We start from the raw sequence: 16,343 nt of genomic DNA on the forward strand, positions 1-16,343 counted from the left end.
TTCAAATGCTGGATTGCGCAGCGTGCTTTCTCAGAAACCACGTGGTCACTATTGCGCGTCAACATGCATTGTTCCGCCCCCTCCAAATTTCAGCTTCTGTACTGCTCAACTGCGCTAGTGTATCTTCTACGGTGTCAAAAAGTAGACAGCTCTGATTGGATAAGGCCGGTGTCCGTTTTAAAACAGTAATCAAATGGTCAGGCGAAACATTATAACACGGGTTCTATATACAGGGACGAAAGTGTTGCGCTCAGTTTCGCTGTTTGGAGGTGGAGGTACAAGGTAGACTGGGGGATTTAACTTAAATCCTGAAGCTAGTTATTTCTACTGATATTTCAGTTATAAAGGTAGGTGAATTGGTGTTTCTGTAGCTCTTGTAATGATTCAGTTGTTTATCGTTAGAATAAGACCACTAGAACAAAACCGCTCATAGAAAAAAAATGAACTTGGCTACTGGACAAAATAATTTTACCACATTTTTGCTTGTACATAAATATGTACAGAATAGAACAATTTCTCAAAGTTTCAAATTTGAAAGATGTATGAAAGCGACAAGAACTGCAATATTTTGTTAGAATGTTTACACACAAAAATACTTTATGATTTGAATTTCATAAGTCGTTGACCTATTAATTTTTGTTGTAACGTGTGCCAAAGACTGTTAAATTATATAAAGTGGCGCCTGCGCAACGTCTTCTGTGTATTTATATTTATGACACCATTTGTGGTGCGAGATTTCTTCAAAAACGTAAAATGTGTGCTGCATAACTGTGGTCTGAAATTCAAATATGCAAGTAGCTGGCGGCCAAAGGAAAAAAAAAAACACACAGATTCAGGTTATGGACACAAGTATCTATTTTGTCATTACTATTTAGTTCACATTAGCCTAATTCCAGGCTTCATCCCTCTTCAAAACGGTTTTAAAAGTGTGCTTCACTTGTTTCTTGCGGTTTTGGCCAGGCGTGGATCAATCATGAAAGCTTTCGAAATTGATGTTTCCAAAAGTGGCACTTTAGACTAGAGTTTTAAGACCAGTTTTCATTTTTCGTCATCTGCAATTACGCATCTTTCTTAGTCATAATTGATTATTCACTGATTATCCTATAAGTATATAGTCTATTACATTGTCATGTCCGATAATTACGTAGTAAAATTGTCTGTGGTTTCAGTTGGGCCTTTTGGTGAACACACTTAAGGTCCTCTAATAAAACCGAAGCAGGTTTTGTGTATGAACTGCTTCGATAAAACAAAACCAGGCGTATTTGCCAAAAGGCGCTAACGTTTCTACTTGTGGCCCGTCGTCGTTCTACGCAGAAAGATGTCTCAGTGGTACCAGCTTCAGCAGCTGGACTCCAAGTACCTGGAACAGGTGGGCCAGCTGTATGATGACACCTTTCCAATGGAGATCCGTCAGTACCTGAGCCAGTGGATTGAGAGCCATGACTGGTGAGCAGTATCTAAAGGAATATGCTCAACATTTCTGTATCGCATTACTGAAGTTCATTACCATACAGCATTAGTGTAATTCATTACCATACTATCTTACTATACAGCACTGTAATACAACATAACCATCCACCAGTCCTATACTGCACTGTTACACAGCCCTGAACCTGAATGTCTACAGTCTGTTCGGATTTTCATTCCAGCCAATGACCTGATTGGGAACTGAACTAGCAACCTTTATGACATGCAAGCCTCTATCTTTACTTCTTACAGCACACTTCTGCCTGTTAAAAAGAAATCAATGTCTTGATGACATTTATATTAAAGTATATAGTATGTAATTAAAGAGGGTTAAAGAGGGTTTACATGCTGTATTGCATAAATGCATATGGTAAACATGCTGTATTGCATAAATCCAGGACTGGTGTTGAGTAGACCTACTGCCCAGCATTGGGACACCAAATGTTTTAGTAGTACCAGCGTATTATGACATAATTAGCTTTCCATGCTCCTTGCTGTGGTTTTGGTTTTGCATTCCCCTGCTCTAGATCAGTATGTGTCAAATGTGTCATATGGATCAAAGAGATGTCATTGAGCTAAAGTGTTGTTGAGTGGAGGATGGAAGGAAAGCTATAGAAGGCTGTGCAAACCAAAGTGAAAATAAAGCTGCACAGTTGGTTTGTAGTTTTTTTCCTTTTTGGTAAGGGATCAAACTGCTGATAGATGTGGTGATCCTCCTCCCTGTCACCTGACCCTCCCCATAGGGAACTCGCAGCCACCAATGATTCCCTGGCAACCCTGCGCTTCCACGACCTCCTTGCCCAGCTGGACGATCAGTACAGCCGTTTTGCCCTGGAGAACAATTTCCTGATGCAGCACAACATCCGCAAGATTAAACGGAACCTACAGGTGCCCCATCCCTGAGAGAGAGCTTAGTTATGATTGCTGTTGACTCATTTAGCAGACTGCCTTGCTTAGGTTAACACATATCGTTGATATTTTTATGTTACCCATTTGCAGAGCCAGAGAGGTGTAATTACTGAAGCTGCTCTGCTTATGTACCTTACTCAGGAGTACAGTAGTGCCCCCTGTGGAATTTTAAGTTGCAACAACAATGCACCTCTTTATAATGAGAATTAGCCCTGCCCCCACATTGGTGTTGATAAGCCTGGCAGATTCATCACTTAAAGCAATATGAATCAGAGAAATTTGAAGAAATTGGGGGCAGTGATCATGGGGGAGTGCCGTGTGCCTTTGTAAAATAGCACAGTGGGCTGACTGTACTGGATTTCTACAGGATAACTTTCAAGAGGATCCAGTGCACATGGCGATGATCATCTGCAGCTATCTGAAGGAGGAGCAGAAGATTCTGGCCTCTGCCCAAAAAACAGAGGTGCTTATGATGTTTGTCTTGGCAACAGTCCATGCATTTTACAGACATATCTATGTCATATGAATAACGCTTGGCACTGTGTGCAGTATATGTGGAACTGCATAACTGGATGGAATTGAGAATTCTTATCAGCTATTGTCAATCTGTTATTATCAGCTACACTTATACATCAGCCAGTATTGGATGGTTTAGTCTGTCTCTTTTTCATCATCAGGACAAGGTGGGCAGTGCACAGACCAACATGGTTGTGGAGAAACAGAAGGAGCTGGACAACAAAGTCAAAGAAATTAAAAACAGAGTGCAGGTAACGCATTACCCTGTAGCAGTCTCAACCACTCACCAAATTCCCCAAGCCCTGGCTGGCAGCATGCCATCTACCTGGCTCACATGCCCTGAAAAGATGTTCTCTCATTAGAGTGGAGTGAATGCTGACCGCGTTGCATTGTGATGCATGTATGTGTTATTTGTCTGTCCAGGAGATCGAACAGAAGATTAAGTCACTCGAAGACCTGCAGGATGAGCACGACTTCAAGTACAAAACCTTGCAAAGCCGCGGTATGAGGAAAAAAGTGTCAAAACCAGAAGCCACATTCTGTATGTAGGGGCTCAACAAGACGTGAACTAATGAGAAAGCTGCAGCTGTGTGATAATATGACCAGTCAGAGAGGGATATTATTTACAAACTGGTAAATTCACTAATAGTTACACTGCCTCTGTGGAAAAAAAACAAACGAAACAAAGCAGGCTACTGACTGTTTGGCAGATTTCCTGGCAACCAAGCAGTTGAGAAAGCACTTCCTCTTTGCTCTTTGAGTCTGTAATTACTTTGCCCAACCAGATCCTCACTCAATATTGTGTTGTGTGGTCACGTTCTCCCAAAATGAGCCGGATCATTTAGCAGGCATTAGCAATGATGTGTTCCAGTGGGGTTTTGTACACCTGGTAGTCTGAGAGAATAGCACCCAGGTGTATTGTCTAATCTGAGGGAACCAAGGGAAAACAATCAGACGCCAGTGATCACTTCTGCATTGCCTGTATCCAGATGGCTGTGGGTTTCTTCAAGTGGCAGAGCCATTTCCTCTGGCCTGACTAAAGTAGTGCCACTCTGAGTGGGTGGGCGTGTGTGTGTACACATGTCATATTCTATATATTTTATTAGTTGATATTAATTTAAGGGGATTTTTAAAAATGTTAGTTATGAAAGTTTATCTGGAAAGACAATTCCCCTCTGTCTACAATGTTTTGTCAGTTTGCAGTTGTAGTGTGTTGGATAGATATCATAATGATAAGTCAGAATAATTGTATTTTGTCCTGGACTGACATTGTTGCTCATTTAACTTAAATTAATACGCTTATGTTTTTTTGTGCCCGGATGTCGCTCTGGATAAGAGCGTATGCTATATGCATGCAGTGTAACGTAGAACGTGGAAGAGAACATATTGTGTGGCCACATGAATTGCAGCAAACATAAGGTGTACATTGAATATGGAACACATACATTTCCAGTACAGTCTTAGATCATTGAATAATGAGTTTTCTGCATTTTTTTTTCTGCTGCCTAAGCTTCAGTTGTTAAATTCTTACAGTGTTATACTGTGTTTGTAGTATTTTGGAATCAGAGTAAAGTATTTGTGGATTCTCAATTGTCTGCCGTTTTTTTCTGTAGAACATGAGGCAAACGGAACTACTCAGAGGGAGATCAAACACGAGGAAATGCTCATTCGGGAGATGTTCCTCAAACTGAATATGAAGAGAGAGGTATTCTTATTATTAGTCTTATTAGCTTTATTGTTAATATTACAGAGAATTACAGACTGCAGTGAAAAATACAAATGAAAAACATACAACATACAGCATATAGCTACCTAAAGTTAAAACCTAAGCTTAAAGACCTTTTTCATCCAATAAAAGACTGTGACTCCTACTCGCTGTTTTCCTCTCAGGAGTCTGGAGCAAGCCAACCCATTGATGCAAAGAGCACAAAGTTGACAGTACTATAATGAGTGACAGATGACCTATCTGTTGTGATTACTGATTAATAGATTAAATAACCAAGGAGCTTAGTATAAAACGGTGTGTTCTTGCAGTTAGAAATGGCTGGCTTACCGTTAATGAAAAAAAAAGTTCTGTCTTCAGGAATGACCAGCATGTGAAAAGCGCACATTGTAAATAACAGGAAAGATTTTAAATGGTGTGGCGTAACAATGGTGGTTATTGGAGATACATGTGATGCGTAGTGTCACGTGACGCAAGTCTGACGTTCTGACTGGGCGCATTGCAGGATGTGGTGAAGCAGATGGCGGACGTGCTGAACATGGCAGAGCTGGTCCAGTTTGCACTGATCATGGAGGAGCTGCCTGAGTGGAAACGCCGGCACCAGATCGCCTGCATCGGCGGGCCGCCCAATGCCTGCCTGGACCAACTGCAGACCTGGTGAGTGACCTAGAGGGGGCACTTTTTCAGGCTGTGTTCCATAATCCCGCTACCACCCTTGCTTGTTAACTCCTGTCATGTGGGCCCATTCACTGACGAAAAATTCTAGACTCTAAAACTATAAAAATCTGAATTGAAAAAAAGCTATTTGAGCTATTTAGTTTAAATAACCTGCTACTTAGCTAAGCTGCACAGCTAGATATCTAGCTTGTTTTTTATGTTGATGCCTGGCAATATTATTAACTAACTGGCTATGCAAAAAAAGTTGTCTAGCTCACTTTTAATACGGAGCTATGTATAATAACTAGATAATTAAATAATAAAGCAACCATAACTGTGCTTGCTAGCAGTATTGTAACCAGGCACTGAATTGCAGGCCAACAATTACCCATTATTGATTGGCTCTGAAACCATTCTGTCACAGAATGCCATTGTTTCTAGATACCGAGTAAGTATGGAGGTTATTTCAAAGTAAAAAAGTTTAAACCTTCCTTCCCTCCCTTCCCCTTACTACTTACCAACTTACTGGCCCACTTGGTGCTGTCAGAAAATGTTCGTATTGAGGTGGCCTCTGGTGAAGGGGGGACCGCACTGGAGAAGCTGTCATCTTCTCCAACACTACCCCTCTCCCATTGTGACTGGGGCATTTGTATGGCAACAGAAATTTTCTGCTGTTGACCCACTCCCCATATCAAAACCTTGTCTCAGTGTCTTTCACTCTTTGGAACTTGAACTGTAAGTGCACCCCCTGCAGGCGTCTTACACCAAACTGCTGAAGTGAAGTTGATTAGTTCTTAAATGGATATCATACTTCCTGTGGAGACCACGCAGAGGGTTCATCTTCCCTCTGGGTCAATTAACCCAATGCCTCCGTACTTTGATGGTGGCACTGTGATGTAGAAGCAGCCATTTTGCCTTTTGGCTGAGACGTTATGGCCGGGTTTCTGCTGTCGTTCAGGTTCACAGCGGTGGCGGAGAGCCTGCAGCAGGTGCGGCAGCAGCTGAAGAAGCTACAGGAGCTGGAGCAGAAGTACACCTACGAGAACGACCCCATCACGCAGAAGAAGAACTTCTTGGAGGAGCGCGCACTCTTGCTCTTCCGAAACCTCATCGTCAGGTCAGAAGAACCCACCAGTGTATTTCCCCATTCGCACCCCCTTCCTTTCACTTCATTTTGTTTTGGGTGCAAGTCTGTGGTCACGGTTTGGACACTGAGAGGGCAGTCAGTGGTCTTGCGTGGTCAGTGACGTGATGCAGGCTTTGGTCATCTGATCATTGTTTATTGTTTTTGTTTCAGCTCCTTTGTGGTGGAGAGGCAACCCTGCATGCCAACACACCCACAGAGACCACTAGTTCTGAAGACCGGGGTTCAATTCACAGTCAAACTCAGGTCAGTCCTTCACACTTCTGCAGGATGTGAGTCTTATTCTTGCTGTGTCTTCCCCATTGATTAATATAATTAAGGATATCAATCATTTATATTGATTCAGGTGTTTCAGACATTTAAACATAAACAGAAGTACCACCACTTCAAACTGTTCAAACTATATAAACAAGAAAATATAGGCTATATAAATATAGGCTAATTCTGGGCTTACAGAAACTATTGCATTACTTAAATGATAGCGATTTCTTTTAAGAATTTATCACATCACGGATGAACTCAGAAGTGATTAGAATAATTGACTAAAATGTTGAAAGTAATCCGAGGGTGGATAACATTTTTGTACAAAGTCATCTTTGTGTCATCTTTGGTCTGACAAATATTTAATTGTAATTCAACGTCTTAATCCACAAATGTTTCTCTTAAAACTATTTGAAAATACAGTAATAAGAAAGGTGTAACACCACGTTTTGGGGGCAGTCACAAGAGCTGAGAAGTCTATTGTTGCATAACAAACTAATTCTGGAATGCTGAGCGCACTCTGATCTCACATCTCAAAAAACTCTGGGGAGGGTGCTAGAGATATTTAGAATATTCATGTGAATGTGTTGATGATCTGTTTGATTGTTCAGTTGTCTTTTCCTCTTCTCTCCTAGGCTCCTGGTGAAGCTGCAAGAATTTAACTATCAGCTCAGAGTCAAAGCCTCATTCGATAAGTAAGTGATAGTACTAAAGTGACAAATTGGTGATGATCTGAGACAGAGAGGTGACCTGTTTGCTGTTGGTCCTGAAAACATGTAACAATATCTCTGTTTTTAGGGATGTTACTGAGAAGAACACATTGAAGGGGTACGTAATATTTCTTGAAAAAAGCATTTTCACCAGCAATACAGGTGCGTGTGAGACAAGGGACAACTCTTGCATGCCGCTTGTTGCATGAATCACTCTGTAACAACATTACACAATAGTGAACATTTCAGTCATGCTTACCTTCATCATCTGTCATATTTGTGACACAACTAAATATACATGCATATAGACTGATATTTGTTTGAACAATCATGATTTTCATCCCAGATTCCGTAAGTTTAACATCTTGGGTACAAACACCAAAGTGATGAACATGGAGGAGTCCAACGGTAGCCTGGCTGCAGAGTTTCGCCATCTGGTACGGAGGACCGGTTCTCGTCGTGTTATCAATGTGGAATAACTGGCTGTGTCAGATTCACTTTCATGTCCTCATTTCTGTGAATTCTTTCCACACAGCAACTCAAAGAGCAGAAAGCAGCTGGTAACAGAACGAATGAGGTGAGCAGTCACTGTGCACTGTGGTTTCAAGTAGTTGTTGGGTACATTCGTTGCAGGAAGTCACTGGGCACTCTCTTTCCAGGGACCCCTGATTGTGACTGAAGAGTTGCACTCCATCAGCTTTGAGACCCAGCTATGCCAGCCAGAACTCGTCATCGACCTGGAGGTAAGAGTCCAGGATACATCTGAAAATGACAAGGCCAGTTATATGCCTGCACCCCACCAGTCAGTGACAGCCCCCCTTTGTCTGTACCTCCAGACCAGCTCTCTACCCCTGGTGGTCATCTCCAATGTCAGTCAGCTGCCCAGCGGATGGGCATCTATCCTGTGGTACAACATGCTGTGTAGTGAGCCAAAGGTAGGACCTCCCATTGCTTGGCATTAACGTACACTTACATGCCTTACACTTGGGCATGCAAGCACGTGCGCGCACACACGCACACACACACACACACACACATTCCTCATGATACAGTAGTGATTTGCTGTTCCTCATGATACAGTAGTGATTTGCTGATGTTCCCCTCACTTACATCCCTTCCCTCCTCCCTCCCTCTGTTTCTCTCCTCCTCCGTGCCTCCCTCTGTTGCTCTGTTGTACAGAACCTGTCCTTCTTCCTGAGCCCTCCCCAGGCCTGCTGGAACCAGCTGTCTGAAGTGCTGAGCTGGCAGTTCTCCGCAGTCACCAAGCGGGGGCTCAACTCACAGCAGTTGAGCATGCTGGGAGACAAGCTCCTCGGTGAGTCTCGGAGATGATGTTCAGCTCCACTTCACTCCAGTGCTCTTAACGACTATGGTATCTTCATTATCCAAGTGGTCAATATCACTGAAATTTGATTAGCTTTCTGTCTATAAAGTGTCTTGCGAGCAGAATGGCTTTTGTTATGGAATGGCTTCACCACACAAGTGGAACAAATTTTGATGCAAGGCAGTGTTGTATGGCTTGAAACTTTTCACAAGGCTGATTTGTCATGCATTGAGTTTCCTGTCTGAGTTTCCTGGGTGTTGTCCACCCACTGCTTTTCACTCTTTTTGTGACGGTGGCATGACATTGACCTGCCTGTTTGCCTAAGTATTGAACGGCCTAGTTGTGACCCACAGGTCGTGAGACAGCAGGAAACCCAGATGGCCTCGTCCCCTGGGCCAAGTTCTGTAAGGTGGGTGAGCATTGTATACGGGTTGATACCTAGTGTCAAAAAAGCATGCTTAATAACATTTCAGTAGAAATGCATTCTCAATTTACTTTCCATCTGTCCTCATGCAAGCGTTGAATTAAGATTTGAACTAAAAATGGCAATAGGAAGGAAGTTTAAGTAGCGCTTACTGCAGTTTCATTGTTTTTCTGACGTCACTTTGGGATAGAAAGGGGAAGCAGGGCTTCCAAGTGGCTCAGACAGTAAGGGTACTTGTTCTCAGCACAGGCAGAGCCCTACAGTTGGGCTCAAAGACACCTGAGACATCTGCGAGAGGTAGAGCAGAACATCTGCCCACAGGGGCAGAACACGTTGGCTTCATTCCACCAGTGATAGGAGTGGCTCACCCATCACACCGCAGAAACTGCAACTCCCTCAGGCGCTAGCAAATTACTCAGATAGCATCAGGATAATGCACCTATTATGCATGTGGTGTCTGTCTCCTTGTGCAATGTGGGACTTGTGGTGTGAAAAGTAGTTGCATTGGTTTGCGTGCGTATCAGAGCATTGCATGTACTTTGCCCTGTGCTCCCAATTGAGTGCAGAGGCTATTGGTAAGGAAAGTCTGATGTGCTATAGGTATTCATCATTAGTTGTGTAGATAAGAGGGAAAAGCACTTTTTGAAAAGGGTAAAATAAAACAGAAGTCTCTCTAAATAACATTGTCTTAAAAGGCTTTCATCTTTTTATCTGATATGGCCATAATGAGTTTGTGTTTGGACCCACAGAGTACCAGTGAAAAGAACTTCTCCTTCTGGCTGTGGATTGAAGGCATTCTGGATCTTATAAAGAGGCACCTGCTGTCACTGTGGAATGACGGGTAAGACTAATAGTTGTGGAAAGAGGGCGTCGTCAACGCCACACAAAGGCATATCTTCTTTGGTCATGTATAGACAGGTGTTTGTAGTTGCATGGTGCATAGATGAATGAGTGAATAAGTATATATTTGAACTTTTGTATACAGGGAGGAAGTACACATTTCTTGGGGTTAGGCACAATGACATTCAAACCATGTACAGCTATATGGAACAGGTCTTTAAGAATGTAACATGACCTGACAGGAAGTGAGAGCTTGTCTTGCTCAATAGTAATATGCCAATCAAGAATACACAAATTTTATTTATTGTATTTTTATTGATGTGCCAGTTGTACTGTTGGTGGACAAGCTGCTTACAGTCTTTAATTTTTTGTAAACAGAAGCACAAGAAATGTGAAGGCATTGTGCCAAAATGAGACTCTGTAATGCTCTGATAACTCTTTGGGCCTGGCCCCTTCTCTCTCTCTGTTCCCCCTTCCCCTGCGTCTCCCTCTATGTATTCTTGTCCCCCACTGACTGCTATCGCCAGGTGCATTATGGGATTTGTGAGTAAGGAGAATGAGCGAGCCTTGCTGAAAGACAAGAGCCCAGGCACCTTCCTGCTGCGCTTCAGTGAGAGCAGCCGAGAGGGCGCCATCACCTTCACCTGGGTGGAGCGCTCAGCCAACGGTGAGAGTCAGGGGTAGAGGCACTGTGCTGTCTGTCAGCTGACTGACAGGGCATGTGGCCATGCAGTTTTCCTGGGATACATTTTGGTAAAGAACATTCCAGGTGAACCCATGGCAACTGGCTGTTAGGAACACATGATGACCTCATAATGGTGGAATTTCCATGGAGGTTTTTTTTTATCAGATGTTGTCCAACATGTGGAACAGGAGTGGCAACTGGCAGCCCTTACTGGGTGTCCATGCACCATTTTATTCCACCAATGTTAATGCAAATGACTGGGGAAATCTGGTGCTGAAAACGGAATTCATGCAAATACGAAATACTGTCAGTAAAAGAATGCTTTCTTTGAGAGAGGGTTATGAATAACCAGATAACAGTAACGTTGAATAACTGTCAAGAAATATTACATTATTAGGCAAACATCTTGTACATACTTTGTACATGAAAGAGCATTAGCTGTAGTGAAAACTAAAAGTCTGCGGAGGAAAATTATGTTGTGTAGTCACAACTTTCTTTTCGTGACTTGATGTTAAATGTGATGCATGTTTGCATGTCCACTCTCAGATGAACCCCAAATCCATGCAGTGGAGCCCTACACGAAGAGGGAGCTGACAGCTGTCTCCTTCCCCGACATCATCCGCAACTACAAGGTCATGGCAGCTGAGAACATTCCGGAAAATCCGCTGCGCTTCCTCTACCCCGACATCCCCAAGGACAGCGCCTTTGGGAAGTACTACAGCCGGCCCACAGAGAGTAAGACCCAGGACTGCCACATCAATAGGACATTACCTGTAGCCAGTCACACGAGGCCTATGCTGTACGCCCAACTAAACAGATGGGATCTAAAACAGACTGTTGACTCAGTCTGTGTGTCATCAGTTGTTAAAAGTATTTACACACCACCAAGTGTTCTGTCCTGAAGATAAGGCAGGGAAAGTGCATATGGTTGAATGCACAGAACATAAGCTACATAAAGGATACTTTGTGTACACATGGTACAATCAACCAAACACTTTTTGTGTGTTTTTCTAATACTTGTTGGAATTAAAAATATTCAGGTTTTGAAGTAATCATAAGTTTGTGTGTGTGTGTGTGTGTGCAGATACAGTATATATGAGTAGAGATAGCTTGTAAAACTTTTCAGAGAAATTTCAGGTGTCCTCTTTCTCTCATACATGGGCTATATTAGTCTTGGTTAGTTTTAGTGTTGAGCGTTAAGGCAGGGTGTTCATTATTTTACCTGAGGTAAATGGTGGCCTCTGCCAGTCACAGTGGCAGCACAGTTAAACGTTAGTGACAAAAGACAGTTAACTAAAGCTAATATGATGACAGCCAGTGGCTTAGAGTCAAGGCAGCAAGTTCTAACAGTTCGGCTTTCTCTGCTCTTTCATTCCATCAGCATCGGAGCCCATGGACGTTGAGGACCCCAGCGTGAACGGATACATCAAGACAGAGCTGATCTCTGTGTCCGAAGTGTGAGTGCAACCTCCTCTCAGCTCTTTCTGTGCTGACCGCACCCACCACTGCCAAGCTTCAGCCTTTCCCCTGTCCTGTCTTGGGGGTGAATCTCTGGGGAATTTAACCTGTTGGCTTAAGTCACTGCACTCTCTGTCCCCCACAGGTAAAGCTTGTCTTTAACTTTGTTCGTAACTTCACATGCATCGTCCTGTCATTCACATACTTTCCTTCAGCCTACGTACCGTATAGCAGCTGCTGACAATCACCCTTGTGTGGGTTTAAGGGAATTTTCCTTTGGAAGAATCAGGGCTTTTACTGTTCAAATCAAATCAGAGCATGGTAAATTCCAATAGTAATGCTGGCCACAGTATTTCCCCATCCTCCGACCACCTTACATCAGAGCTCTGACCCACTGCCTGCATACAAACACCATCTGCCCTTAGTTTCTGGACAACCAGTGTGAGGGTGGGTCACAATTCTGATTTAACTCGAAGGCTGGGCTTTGTGGCATGTCTCCCTTCTCTGCAGATTTTTTTAAAATGAATGACTGATTGTGTAACTGTCGTATGTTTTTAGTCCTCCCTCCAGACTTCAAGAGTCCATACTGCCCTTATCCCCGGAGATGTATGGTGAAGTGTATGGAGAGGTCTCACGGTTAATTAGCCCAGCGGAAATTGACACTGTGGTACGTGTAGTTCCCTATACCTAAATCAGCACCACAGCCTTGTCTCTTCCACTTATACTGTGCATGACCTGTTTATTTTTAATACGGGCAACACTAGTTTATTCCATATAATAAGTGGATTTTTTTCCTTGTTTTGGAAAGATGTTCTGGACCAAAGTTGCGCCAACAGATTGTGTGAGAGGAGTCAGCATGTTGCCAAAAAGCATTTCAGTCAATGACCTGAGAGGTCTTAACGTGAGTGAGGGAGTAGATTATTCCAGTTATTCCTCTGAATCTGATTAGACTGGATCACCTGCTCTTCCATCAATTCACACCTGTCTGATGTGATTCTGGCATTTGTTCTGCTGCCCGCCATCCACCCTCTCCTCAGAGGTTAGCAGAGGCCACAGTTCAGCCATCTCTGCACTCCTCTGTATGTGACAGATGGCACAAACAACACTCAGACTCTCTCTGATCACTCGTGGTTGCTTGGGACACTTTTGGTAATGCTTTTCATGTTTCCTTTACAGATGTGCGATCCGTTCCCAAACTAACCGGAATACTCTGAACTGAACTTGCTTGGTTGATGCAGTGGGCACCTCTTCACCTGCCACCAGAGGAAAGACATTTAAAGAAATGTGGTGTCCTCATGCTTCAAACAGGATTCTGATCATTAGTATCCAGGTATCCACTGTATTACTGATATATAAAAACTTCTGTGAACTAGCATCCGCCTTTGTACAGAAATGAAAGAAAACCAATGTAAAGAAGGTTAAAACTGTAAATGGTACAAGAGAATTGTACGCCTTATGTATGCTTGAAAAGGTGTGCTACTAGTAGTCTGAGTTAGGGTGCAGCAAATGTTATTGCGGTACGGGTGTTTCTCTTTACACTGTTCAAGAAGGAACTTGGTTTCTATTCCTGCGGCGTGCGTTGTGACACCACCAAACAGCGCCCCCTTCTGGACTTCTGCAGGTCTCCATGGTCTATATTCTGCTTCATCATTATTTTTGTAAAGCTCAACAAGAAAAAAAGAGAGACATTCCAAGCCGTTATAGTGTTACTTTATTTAACATTGTTCATAAATATAAATATATTTCCATATTATGCACCAATGCGCACTAGTAACCATCTCAATAAAAACCAAACCGAAACAAAAGAAAAATCCCTAAAGAAACAGACAACATCAGTGTAATACATTCAGCACTGCCCAAGCTCTGGCCAAGAGTGGTTTGTACCTACTCCCAACACAGAGTGCAGGATATAAACGCTTAGACAGTGCATCTGTTTTAACCCAGGGGGAAGCTATCCAACGCAGATGTTACTAAAAAGCTATACAACAGTATGAGTTGCAAACTTTAAGGAACCGCAGAAGCTCTGTTTACATTGAAAGGAACTTGCGTTTATAGGCCGTCTCCTTTCTGTTTCATTCTGATGTCATCTCCCCTTGCGACAAAGATGCACACCACACACTTTCACGGACACACAAAGGCGCACACACACACACTAACACTCAGCGAGGAAGCTGGGGGCTGTTTTCATAGAGAGACACCAAATATGTGCGTGTGTTTCATATTGTTTCTGTACAGTGACAATCAATGTGCTTTTCTGTATTACAAAGTGCTCCTGCCATCACTAGCGATGGACATGTCCACTAGCAGACCATCGCTAATGTCACCCATTTACAGGCTTCGGCATGTCTTTAAGTACACAGGGAAAATAAAAGAAGTTTTTTTTTCCAAATACATGTATACATTGCAGTGCTGGGGGTTTGTGTATGTGTTGCAGTGACCAGAGCTCATTAGTATAGGTTTGATCTTTTCTCATTCGATCCCTGACTCTTTCACTCATTTGAAAGCAGACCAGGTTACATAGCTTTGGCTGATCTGTAGCTTTGCATGTTTCCCCACTTAAATAATAAAAGCAGCGGCCCAACTCTTTCTGATTTGTGGGCAAGAAGTGTTATACAAGCCTTTTCCATTTTCGAATAAACACTGTGGAGAAGAATAATAAACAAGCAGCCAAAATAAACGAAGACAAATCAAAAGTGTCACGTGCCCTACATCTCAACACAATTTAAAACCAATTTTAAAAAATATGACACGAAAAGTAATACAGGTCCTGTGTGGGGTGTAGAGAGAGATTTTCTTTGTGGTTAACTAAAGCCGATATTGTTTGATTTTTGCCTCATTTGGAAACACTGGATTGTTGATTTGTTAAAGCACACTATCATGAATGGCTACTGCACCACTGTAGTTAACACTATTTACATCCAACGCCTGTGGTCCTGTGGTGTCACTTTAATTCAGGGGACTTTAACAGTACTTGAATATACAATTTACACATATATGCATATGTATATACTCATTTTACACACGATTACACATTAAGGAAAAAAAAAGGAATCCAGCACTTAATGCTGTGCTTCTGTTCTACACACCGCCTGCAGTTTTATGGAGAGGGAGGAAAAGGACAGTACTGCAAAATGAGCAACATCACATGAAAGAGCCAAGCATGACACGAGGGAAACCAAAGGTCAAAGGTCATAAAACAGGAGGAGGAGAGGAAGTGTAAAACACATTTTTTGTTTGTTTTTGTCTCAGAAATACAGCACTATTGTACAAAGTCAACATCACCCAAAACAACAACAGGAACCGTGACACAGTCTTACGATTGTTGGGGGGGTGGGGTGGGGGTGGGGGAGGGGGGATCTGGGCCTCAAAGCTGTTACAACAGGCCGTCCAGGTTCTTCTCAGCAATCTCCTTGTCACCCGTGTTTTCCTGGGGGCTGTACTTGTTTTGGAAGTCCTGCAAGATGGTCACCACGTCATGGTGGCCGAAGTGCACGGCCTCATCCATCGGAGTGTTGCCCCACCTGTGCAGAACAGGGGTGAAGGTAAATAGTTAGGTTAACGTTCCTTGGGGAACAGAGCTAGCTCATTAATTGACAATGTACAGGGTTCCCATGAGCGGTATAGACTGTGGCTCGAAGCTGAAAAAGATGTTTCACGTGCTAGATGCAAGCTCTGTCAGAAGAGCTTTGATGTTAGCAATATGGGAGAGGCAGCCCTCGCTAGTCATGCCAAGGGAATGAAGCACGTCCAGTATGAGAGGATGGTGAGAGATGACATACCGATTCAGACCTTCATTGCCAAAGTGCTTGTAAAGCTCTTTCATTTAATAAAGAGCACTATAATTGCGGTGTCTGTATTTTGAATGTTTGAAGTGAATACGAAAATAACTGACATTATGTGAACAGAAAAGACTGTTGTTTAATTGTCATTTAATAATTAGGCCCAACCCGTGTAAAGGACACAATTTATGCACTTGTAGGTAGTGAAAGGTCATGGAAATTTCATTAAAGGTCACTGAACAGTCATGGAAAAGTTTTGAAATCTTGTCAGTGAAAATGGGTGGGAACCCTGAATGCATCAGTAGACTTTGGGAGGATATTTGTTTCAAAGTCAAATGTACACTATATGGCCATGGCCGAACAGCTGCACACAAGGCCAGCATCACTATGCCAAGCGACGGCTGGACTGGTGCAAAATACGCCGACACTGGGCTCTGGAGAAGTGG

The 16,343-nt window shown here is 42.9% G+C and overlaps 2 protein-coding genes across 5 annotated transcripts in view; one reads left to right on the forward strand and one right to left on the reverse strand.

Moving 5' to 3' along the window:
* Window positions 1-270: 270 nt before the first annotated feature.
* On the forward strand, window positions 271-15,448 carry LOC118788770 (signal transducer and activator of transcription 1-alpha/beta-like). Of its 2 annotated transcripts, XM_036544824.1 has the most exons (24): window positions 271-347; window positions 1,315-1,446; window positions 2,211-2,355; window positions 2,744-2,839; window positions 3,054-3,143; window positions 3,316-3,394; window positions 4,506-4,597; window positions 5,121-5,272; window positions 6,231-6,389; window positions 6,570-6,662; window positions 7,313-7,372; window positions 7,476-7,505; window positions 7,734-7,824; window positions 7,923-7,964; window positions 8,047-8,130; window positions 8,224-8,322; window positions 8,567-8,702; window positions 9,065-9,120; window positions 9,885-9,976; window positions 10,503-10,642; window positions 11,207-11,395; window positions 12,042-12,117; window positions 12,677-12,785; window positions 13,295-15,448. In XM_036544824.1, the coding sequence occupies exons 2-24, from the start codon at window positions 1,319-1,321 to the stop codon at window positions 13,316-13,318; spliced, it is 2,262 nt and encodes a 753-aa protein (XP_036400717.1). In that variant the 5' UTR covers window positions 271-347; window positions 1,315-1,318; the 3' UTR covers window positions 13,319-15,448. The 2 variants fall into 2 exon arrangements, with proteins under 2 accessions (XP_036400717.1, XP_036400718.1); XM_036544825.1 differs by lacking the exon at window positions 12,677-12,785.
* LOC118788772 (glutaminase kidney isoform, mitochondrial-like) overlaps window positions 15,449-16,343 on the reverse strand; it is a 42,166-nt gene continuing 41,271 nt past the window's right edge. For 2 of the 3 annotated variants that reach the window (XM_036544827.1, XM_036544830.1), the window contains one exon: window positions 15,492-15,639. In XM_036544827.1, the coding sequence (XP_036400720.1) occupies window positions 15,492-15,639 (148 nt within the window). Of the gene's footprint in view, window positions 15,640-16,343 lie in introns of all 3 variants that reach the window. The other variant, XM_036544826.1, reaches the window with a different exon arrangement.

Source organism: Megalops cyprinoides, chromosome 14, assembly GCF_013368585.1.
Source record: "Megalops cyprinoides isolate fMegCyp1 chromosome 14, fMegCyp1.pri, whole genome shotgun sequence".
NCBI lineage: Eukaryota > Metazoa > Chordata > Actinopteri > Elopiformes > Megalopidae > Megalops > Megalops cyprinoides.

Coding starts and splice junctions, on each gene's coding strand:
- LOC118788770 (XM_036544824.1), top strand. CDS start 1,319: ATGTCTCAGTGGTACCAGCTTCAGCAGCTGGACTCCAAGTACCTGGAA. Junction 7,965..8,046: donor CTGGTAACAGAACGAATGAG/GTGAGCAGTCAC, acceptor CTCTCTTTCCAG/GGACCCCTGATTGTGACTGA. Junction 11,396..12,041: donor CTACAGCCGGCCCACAGAGA/GTAAGACCCAGG, acceptor TCATTCCATCAG/CATCGGAGCCCATGGACGTT.